The 10,819-nt window shown below is 35.2% G+C and overlaps 1 protein-coding gene across 1 annotated transcript in view; it reads left to right on the forward strand.

Moving 5' to 3' along the window:
- The window catches only part of LOC110461880 (WD repeat-containing protein 43-like), a 104,389-nt gene that overhangs the window by 63,555 nt on the left and 30,015 nt on the right, over positions 1–10,819 (forward strand). The window contains exons 12-13 of the mRNA XM_021515600.1: positions 2,465–2,580; positions 10,645–10,708. Of these exons, the coding sequence (XP_021371275.1) occupies positions 2,465–2,580; positions 10,645–10,708 (180 nt within the window). The remainder of the gene's footprint in view (positions 1–2,464; positions 2,581–10,644; positions 10,709–10,819) is intronic.

Consider the following 10,819-nt stretch of genomic DNA (forward strand, 5'->3'; position numbering starts at 1 on the left):
CCAATTCGAACAATGAAAAACACAGGGAGATGTGGACAGGTCAGCTCAGCATCTCCAAGTGAAGCTAAATATAGCACGCACTAATTAGTATGCATAATGACAGACCCAGACAGAGGTCATAGTTCATGTAGTTGACTAAGTGTACTGGGCAATGGATACATGCCCATATGTAAGCAACTAAGTAGAATGAATGACTGAACTGAAGTATTGAAGACACAATTGTTTATAAACAAAGTTTAATAATACTTATTAAACCACAATTTATAGGATTGTGACTAAAATAATCATTTCCTGATATATTTCATCACAATGGTATATAAAAAGAACCAAACTTCCGGCATTTCTCTGTATAATTTTGATTGAAGATTGAATTTTTGATTGTATGTTTTGCAAAAGGAAAGTCATACCGTACATAGACGTAAAGTGCATTTGGATTAAAAGCGCTGTAGCGTTTTAATGGGTATTTTGTGTACTTGTGCAACAAAGAGCCATAACGTACTAAAATACGCTTCAACATTCTCAGAAGAACCGAAACGTACTTAAACGTACTACATTACCCGCATTTGTTCTTATTCTATATTAACATGAATGGGGAAGAAACAAAATATACGCAAATTTACGCTATGGCTCTGAAAGACCATGCAATTAAGTACGCTACGGCCGTTTCTCGATGTACAATAGTGGCTTTCAGGAACTCATTTTTTTAGTTCGTATACATACGCACTGGCCGTCGAAAGGATATCTTGTTGGGACCACGTCGATTCGGGACCGACATCTCAGCCTCGGAACTCGAATAATTATTTTGCCTGATAATTTTCACTGGAATTATTGAGAAATCTTTTCTTTTATAATTATTGACAACAGATTCTTTAATAGAGACCCAAGTTTTTGTGACCAAAATGACAGCACAGAATCATAATCGGACTCAAAAACGCGTAGTATTGACTTACCTGTAATTAACACACCTGCATGGTTATATGTATATAAAATGACTGATTTAACTAATATCAAATAAACATCAACATAATATGAAAGTGTGTGAATGTCTTTATTTAAAAAATATGAACAAACGATGAGCTATTATCAATGGACAAGACACTGAACATTTTACTTTGAGTTCACCTGTCTTACCTGGGCATTTATAAGCTGTATATGAGCAGGTAATGTCATAGTTATTAAGTTTGATATCAGAATAAGAGTTATTTGTCATCAAAGGTCAACACGTACTGCATTTTAATGAAAATTAAAGGGAATAACAAAGAAATTCTATTAATTATCAAATACTTTACCTGTCCCTCACCTGTACAGGTAATTATAGGAACTTTTCAAAAAATGTCTAAGGTTAATTAGATAGGTCTTAATACAAGGTTCCTAAAACATATAGGTTTTGAATACGTATGAGCTACAGAAATGCCAATAAAGTAGGTTTTAAAATTGAAATAATTTTAATTAAATATCTTCAAATTAATTCAGTGGGAGCATTGTTTACTATGAAAAGTAATGCAGCATACAAAGGGTTAAATAACCTAATCTCAATAAACAAACGGCCTAGGGTTATAATATTTGACAAGTTGCATGCTGAGATGAAGGGCTACCTAAGTTTGTTCAACGTAATGACCTTGTTCGGCTTTCAAGGTCACAGGGGGCAAATGTTTTAAAATCTTTTTAACAGGTTCTTTTGAATGACTTACAGTCATAAATACTGATATTTTGCCTGTGGCTTTATTTTAGATCGCTTTTAAGGTTACAAGTGTGAAATTGATACAAGGTGAGCGATGCAAACAAGCAAGCTTTCCCTCACATTCTGACAATTTTCAGCTCACCTGGTCCAGAGGACTGGTGAGCTTGTGCAGCATCTGTCTTGTCACCTTTTCCTTTAAAATGCTACAAATTGGTGTTCAATAGGGGAAATTAACGTAAATAATGTTAGTGTTCAACATCCTTTTCCTTCATTTCGATCGGGGGAATTTTAACCAAATTTAGTCCAGAGCATCTTTTGGTAAGGGGGATTTAATATTGTATAAATGGAGAGTGTGGTCCCCTTGGGGGCAGAGCGATCAGCTCATGGAGGGAACATAGTGATAAATGTTAAAAATCCTTCTCCTTCAGTACGATTGGAGGGATTGAAACATATTTTGTATAGAGCATCCTTTGGCAAAGGAGTCTCAATTTAGTTTAAATGGATTGGTCCTCTTTCCCATAATTGCTTAATTATCTTTGTGAACGATATATGCTCTCTGATCCTCTTGTTCACATAGTTACCTATATTGTATTATAGCAAGAAATGATGCTCAAAATAACACTACCAGCCTCGCAACCGACAACATATATCACAAAATGCAAAAATTGCTGTTCTGGAACAGCTCTCGTTATATATGGCATGCCAAAAATAAAGGTATGTAAATACTGTTACAGGAATGTTTTGTGATAGTTTGTTGTACAATAAGATATTTTATATTCTCAGAGTGTGCTGAACCAGAATGACTTGGTGATAGAAAATACAGTGAAAAGAATGCCAGTTCAGTCCATCATCCCGCTTATACAGCATCTTACAACACTGATGCAGGGACGTGCAGCAGGGTAAGCTCAGATTCTTTAGTGAATCTTTGACCTCTTTAGTTAATACAGTTGAAATGGTCCTGATAGTACAGGAAAACACTCACTTGGATTGCAAGTGGGTGGGTCTGAAAGGAAGAGCAGAGTTTCAGAGTTTTCTGTCAAATAAATAGCAATTAACTAAAAATTCAATATGTATCTTTCTTGTTTGTATTAAATTTTATCAAATTTTGTTAAGCAATATTGTAAAGTTACCTTGTAACATGTGAACAGACAGATAAAGTGTTGTGTGAAAGTATATGTTCCTTTCTCAAATGGTAAGGACCAAGGAACACTGGAACTATAGATATATTCAATGCTTGTACTACAGAATGAAAGGTTTTTAAAATACTAGACAGGGAAATGACAAAAAGAGCCGAACACTAAATTACAACAGATATCAGTTTTCATCATAACCCAAAACAGTAAAAGAGCATTTTGTGTAGTTTTGATCTATACTGAAGAAGAATGAAAAGTGACAAAGTAGGAATGGATTTTGAGAAAAAGTTTTTGATCAACCTGTCCAAGCTTTGCTGTCAGGGTCATCCAAGAGACAAAAATTGAGAGTGAAGGCTAATTGATTCTTTGATAAGATGTATGACACTTCTAAATGGTCATCAATTATTTCAGATGACCTAAACCATAATTGAGAATTCAAACACCCTCTTCCTTATAGTATAACCTGTGTACAATAGGGATGTCACGGTTCAGGAATTTTTCAGTTTGGTTCGGTTATCATTTTTGTTATCGGTTTTCGGTTATTTCCGTTCGGTTAAGGCAACTTTGTAATCTATGTATTTTATATACACAATCACCGGTAGAATACGTCAACAAACTTCATTATGTACGCACTTAAAACAGTTATATACAATTGTCTACTAGTCCTCTTCTGAGGGTATTGAGTATAAAAGATACTAACACGAAGAATCTGTCACTTGTATTAGGTATTTCAATGTCCACAACTGTCCCATCTTAAGTTGACTTGTTGAAATATCTATGTAATATATATTTCCTTCATTATATCATGCAAATATCTTAGTCTCCATTGCACAATCTATGTACTTACTGGACAATCATGTTCTTTCCTTTATTAGCTCACCTGGCCCGAAGGGCCAAATGAGCTTATGGCATGGTGCAGCGTCTGTTGCCGTCCGTCCGGCTGTCGTCCGACGTCCGGCGTCAATATTTTACTTTAAACAACTTCTTCTTAATAACCGCAAGTCCTAGGCTGATGATATTTGGCCAGAAGCAAACTGGGATGAAGGGCTACAAAGTTTGTTCAAATAAATGACCTTCACTTATTTTCAAGGTCACAGGGGTCAAATATGTTAAAAACTTTAAACAACTTCTTCTGAATAACCAAAACGCCCAGGGTGATGATATTTGGCCAGTAGCATGCTGGGATGAAGGGCTACCAAGTTTGTTCAAATGAATGACCTTCAGTCATTTTCAAGGCCACAGGGGTCAATTGTCTTAAAAAAATCTTTATACAACTTCTTCTGAATAACTAAGAGACCTAGGATAATGATATTTGGCAAGTAACATGCTGGGATGAAGGGCTACCAATTTGTTCAAATGAATGACCTTCACCCACATTCAAGGTCACAGTGGTCAATATATGTTTAAATCTTTAAATGACTTGTTCTGTATAACCAAAAGGGTAAGGGTAATGATATTTTGGCAAAAGCATGCTGGGTTGGAAGACTATAAAATCTGTTCAACCTAGTGTCCTTGTATGACATTCAAGGTCACAGTCGTCATATGTTTAAATCTTTTAATAGGTTCTTATGAATCAAACACTGTTATTCTGCCTCTAGCTGTATTTTAGTCCACGTTTAAGATTACAAGTGTGAGATTAATACCAGGTGAGCGATGCAGGCCCATTGGGCCTCTTGTTATATCATGGTCTGCAAACATTTCAGTCTCCATTTTAACTAAGTTGCTAGCGCTAACCTACCTCTTGTTTATTATGCATGTAACTTTTGCATGTTGCCCATGCACTTACGTTTTGACAATCTGACTAGAATCATAAAATAAAAATAAAATTGTTAAATTGGTTTACTTTACGGGATCTAATTCATCATATCGTACATAATATACATAAATATACCGCTATGAAATCGGGTTAAAGTCGTTTGTAAAACTTTTTCAAGGCAATGGCCTCGTGTTCACAACACGGTGTTATCATGTTTTCTGCATTGGGCCCATGTGTTGAATCCAGTTTGTTCGTAGCTGCTGATTTCAAAGTTATATCAGAAATATAGGCCGACATTGATTGAAGAGGTAAATCCTGAGAAGTGTTTAATTTGTGTTTGTACATATATATCCAGTGTTCAGTTACCGCCTTGTGCACAGTCATACGTATTATTGCGGTTGCATAACTATGGAGTCAGGGGCGTGTATCGATCGAGATATGACACAAATAATACACGCCTTTGCTGATACCAAACAACTACGACCCACTTATACAGAACCGAACCGAAATTAGGAAATTATGAACCGAACCGAACCGAACCGTGGTCTTTTGAACCGCGTTTAACCGTTATTTCGGTTAACTGTGACATCCCTAGTGTACAAGGGTTCATTCAGGTCATTGCCAATTAGAAGAAATAAGAATACATGTGATGACGCAGAACACCACAATTTGTGTGTAAAGATTAACTGATTCCACGTTTTTGCAGAATTGTGGATTTGCTTCCCTTCAAATTAAAATTGTTAAAACAAAAACAACATTTTTTATGTGAACAGGACCCGTAAAACAAGACCTTGATTGTTAAGAGAGGAAAATTTCTAATAGTTTCATCTTCAAAACATTCTTTTTCAGATTGTGCAGATACCTTATGTAGCACTTCGGACAAATATTAACTTCTTCATTTGAGCAATATATGCCACTTTTAATCAGTAAAACGAAAAGCCATTAATATTATGGACCTTTTTTTACATTTTGTGTACCTTTACATTTAGGAGATTTTGCAAAGATACGATGGCGACCTTAACTAATACATTTACTCGTCATTATGAGATGAATATTAACAAATGAGTATAAAAAATCCCCTAAAAGCAATGTAAAAACGAAAGTCTGATGATCAAATTTATAAGAACAAATTCTAAAAAGTGACAAGGATATGACATTAACCCTTAGGCTGTTACGCACGGCATATGCCGTTCAGAAAAGTCGGATCGTCAGTGCTATGCACTTTATCAGTAAACAGGAAGTGTGAAATTGGATTGTTGCTATACGAAACCCGAACGCGTATAGTAGAAGGTTGTTTTGTCATTACTTTAAATATTCCCAGCAGTGTACCCTAGTAATAACCAAAGGTGTGCGAGAGAATTTCAAATCGAAAAAAATACAATGGTAAACATTTATTATCCAGGGTCACCTACGATGATAATAAAGGTTTTGAAGGGTTTGACATGGTTGATGTGGAAATACTTTGGTGTAACATAATAATTATGTAACTTTCCGATGAACGTCTTTGTGCCCTAGGCAGGTGAGGCCGAATTGAACATTGACATTGATACTAACATTGTAAATCTCGTAGCACTTCTGAACCTAAAGTTATGAGAGGGTATGCAGGCTCCTATGTAAATTTAACATAGCTGGAAATAGTCCCTTTACGATGGTTGGTGCTAGAATCCTTCTTGGATCTCTTGTTAATTTACCTTGCCGAACAGCCTGTACAAATAATGTTAAAACTGACAGTGCAAGTTAAAAAGCTTTCAATATAGATAAAAAAAAAAAAAATGTTGTTGAGATTCTCAGTGTAAAACAAGAGGCTGTGGTTTCTAAGAAGATCCAACATTTTAGTTTGTGCTTGCTTGGTAATGAGTATGGGTCTCACCGGGTATAAAAAGCACATTACCTGTCAAACTGGTTATCATTTTACCTCTGACCTCGTTGCGATTCAGTACACCGTGCACCCTGATCGGCAGCCTATATAGAAAATCAAACGCACTAACCTGAAGACTTTGAAACTCGGCGAAGTTGTATCCAAAATAAAACATATATCACTGAAAATACTCCATTGAATCCTATATCATCAGTGTTTCACGTGCTTAGAACCGCACCACACAAGAAAACTTTATTATGAACTCTTACTCTTTGTCGTGTAGATGCTTTACTTGCAAAAATAATACACTGCTTATTATGATGTTCTGTTTGCCAGAGAAAAATATTATAATAACCAATATATTATAATAAATGATCAAGCAGTTTTCAAAGTGAGATGCCCTTTAATCATCAGACATAGATAAATGTAGAAACATGGTAAGATATTAATACAAATTGATATTGTAATTTATGAAATAAATTGACAATAAATTGTTATTTATTCGATGTGTTTGAAAAATTTGAGACAATTTCATTTTGCCGTCGTAATGTTATGCTATCTGGACACTTTTTCAATGGAGACAGGAGACAGTAACTTGTAATATGATAGGGAAACCATTGTTTAAATGATTAAAAACACACGACTTCCTTCTGAAGTCATATTTTCATTGAAATCAACATGACTTTCTCACATGACGTGTCAAGGTAACCATGAATATTTATGAAATGCTACTCAATTTCTTATCAGAATTTATGCTAGAAAATTTGGTAGACCTATAAGGTCCTAATCATTTACAATTAACTACCACAAATGTTTTGTTAAAATATATGACCAGCATGCGAAGGTGGATCTATTGTTTTCCACTGACTGTGGTGAAGGAAGATGTGACCTGCATGCTGTGTAACAATCACCTGGGGTGATGTACAATTAGCTGGACCTTGTTGTCCACGTGTCGCACACCCACAACCTACTGCAGTTTTTACCTCATAAAAATCCATTCATGACAAAAAAATATAATAAGCAGGGTCCCACCTTGAACCATATCATATTAAACAATTCTTATTTGCTTAGTTAAAGAAGGAAGAAATCTGTACATAGGAAAAATATCTCTGACACTCTCCTGTGGGTTACATAAAATCTTCTGATACTCTTCTCCAAATAATAATCCATACTTTAAATAATTGCTGAAAACAAAATGTTTATCTCCAGTGCATTCTACGAGTGTTGTGGTGGTGAAATTTGTGCACTGGATTTGAGCGTTTCAGCAACTCGGATTGAGGTCTGAGGAGGTTTACGCGTGTTAAACACATATGATTCGAGAAAGCACATGTGAAGACTGTCAAGCATTGACGCTGTCTGTAGAAGGAAGAAGTAAATATATATACTTATAAACCGTATAAGTGATGAAGTATAACCGTTATTTTGATGTTTAAAACGGGAACGTAATAAGACATATCGTGCTTAGGTTGATAATGGTAATGGCTCTGAGCCGAGACGATATGTGAACTGTGTATGCTTTTCAAACATTTCTGTAACACAGCATGCCTTTTCTGGTGTATTTATTTATGAAAATGTAACAATTTAAGAGCATGACACAACTGCCGCTGCTGTTTGACAAGAATTCGCGCCGTGTCAAAATATTATCCAACCCGGTGTAAGGGAAATAACTCTTATGTTGGTAAAGTCGCATTGAGAAATATAATTCAAATATATTCCAAGAACATTTGTGAGATTTTGCATATTCAATGACAGTAAAAAAAGTCACTACATATATAAATAATTATTATTAATATGAATAAAAAATAAATAAAAATAAAAAGAGTACAATGTCTCTTTTCTCCATGCATGTTTTCCCACTACTGTTAATTATCCTTCATTTCACAAGCACGAAATGCACCTATTCTTTATTATCCATTCACCGATTGCCATTATGCACGGAAATGCTCCCCCCATGAAAAAAAAGTGCTGAATTTTTGCTGAACATTTTACTGAATTTTTGCTGAACACTTTGCTGAACGAATGCTGAAAACCCACATAGGGCAGTTGCTGAAATATACCTGAATTTGGCCCAAATCCAGGCATTTTTCAGCAAAATTCAGCAAATGTATTTCAGCAAAGTTCAGCAATGTTTCAGCAAAGTTCAGGAACTATACCAGCAAATTACAGGAATGTTTCAGCAAATTTCAGGAATGTTTCAGCAAAGTTCAGGAATTATACCAGCAAATTACAGGAATGTTTCAGCAAATTTTAATGTTTCAGCAAATTTCAGGAACAATTCAGAAATGTTTCAGCAAAGCCAACTGCTTTGCATAAGCAAACCTTAGCAAATCTTAAGGAGGCATGAATTACACAAACCCTGATGATCACTAGTTACATATGGTCAGTGAATGAAGTACATATTAGTAACTATATATCTATATTTGTGTGATCATGTCTTGAACTAATTCCTGTAGGAACTCTATCTAAATCCGAGATATATAACGATAGATCGTTATAAATCTCTGATTTAGATAGAGTTCCTACAGGAATTAGTCTTGTACATGTAGTTAGAAAGTGACAGTATTATTGTTCCATTATTGTACACGAATTTCATATTGAATACTTTTGAGATTGTTATAATTTATGAGATTGTGTCATCCTATACGTATGCTATTTTAAATCATAATGTGAGATGTTGAAGTGTGTAATTACCAAGATTCGTATGCTGAAAGCTTACATAGTCTGATGTGAACACCGAAATCTGTACTCTTATTGTTACGGGAATTCGGGTGTAAATGATCTCATATTGTTGTATTTCATCAAATTGTAACATGATACAAGTATTCCATTCAAATAAGATCGTAGTATTATGTTGTGAGTCTATAAATTAACGATATAAGTGATTAAATGCGAGGTGAAGACTGCATATTGAACCAATCAATGTGTATGAGCAGACGATAAGTCCACCGCTATGTGTAATCTGTATTTTTACGGGAAACACACGTTTATACTCATAACAGTTGTTCAGCGTGTTAAGATAACATTATACTTGTCATGTGTATTCCATTTAATCATACTGTCTGAACTTTTATAGTCCATTAGAGTCGAAAGTTTGTCTCTGACATAGCGGTTCGTCTTCTACGGCAGCCATATTTGTTTATCTTTTCGGTAATACTCGGGAGTCATCCACATAGTATTTACTCGGATCTCTCGGACTTTATCCATTTAGTATATTAAACGCGGGAGATATGATTGTATAAGCTTTGACCATCAACTTTCTTCTAACTACACTTGTTTCAGTTAATAAATGATCATTAAAAAAATATTTTTTAATTTAATGATCATAAAAACTAGTTTCATGAGCATTTAATTCTCATTTCTTTTATTCTCGAAAACAATGGCTTAATTTTTTTTACAGAACAGTTCAGCATTTTTCAGCATTATCCTGAACAGTTCAGCATTTTTCAGCATTATCCTGAACAGTTCAGCATTTTTCAGCATTATAACATGAACAGTTCAGCATTTTTCAGCATTATCCTGAACTGTTCAGCAGTTTTCAGCATTTTTCAGTTAAGTTCAGCATCTAGAAACTGTGTAAGCAATGGTTCAGCATCTGAATTTAGTTTCAGCAAATTTTCAGCAACTGTTCAGCAACTGTTCAGCAAATTCTCAGCAAATCAGTAAAAATCAGCAATTTTTTTTCATGAGGGTCATGTCACATCATCGGAGGATGCTAATAAATGAAAATTACAACAATGCGTCACAAAAGAGGGTGAAAAAACAGGGGAGGGAGAATGTTTTTAAGGCATCATTTAAGAAGTGATTGATATTGGAATTTCCAAAGGCAACATCATCACATGACCTGATTTTCAATTAGCAGAATACAGAACAAATATCTGATGTATTATAGTAGATATTGATGCTCAACGTGTTACTGAAGCAATTAAATTTAAAGTGGTGAGCGGCTTTAATGTCACACTGACATAATTCTAGTTTAATCTTCAATCTATCATATATGACCGACGACTCCAAAAAAAAAAAATTTGAGGGGAGGTAACCCAATATGGCGGACCAGAAACGATAACCCAAGAATAAACTGTTCCAGCGTATAATGTGCACCGTTTTTGAAATGACAATACGGTTGATTTCAACTTCACATCTCAATGAAATTGAGCTGCCTATAACTCTCAGGGCTCTAGTTTTCCATTATGTTGACCTAATGTTTTGTTTGTTTCAGTTCCCACAAGCTTGTCAAGTGGATCAAGAGCATCCTTGTGGTTCACACATCCTATCTGATGACGGTGAGTTCCCCTTGCTTGGGTTGTGAAACTCCTGAGGTTTTTAGGTCACCTGAGCTTTAGCTCAAGTGACCTATTGCTATCCGTTTTCGTCCGTCGTCGTCCGTCGTCCGT

Source organism: Mizuhopecten yessoensis, unplaced genomic scaffold (genome assembly GCF_002113885.1).
Source record: "Mizuhopecten yessoensis strain PY_sf001 unplaced genomic scaffold, ASM211388v2 scaffold10697, whole genome shotgun sequence".
Classification (NCBI taxonomy): domain Eukaryota; kingdom Metazoa; phylum Mollusca; class Bivalvia; order Pectinida; family Pectinidae; genus Mizuhopecten; species Mizuhopecten yessoensis.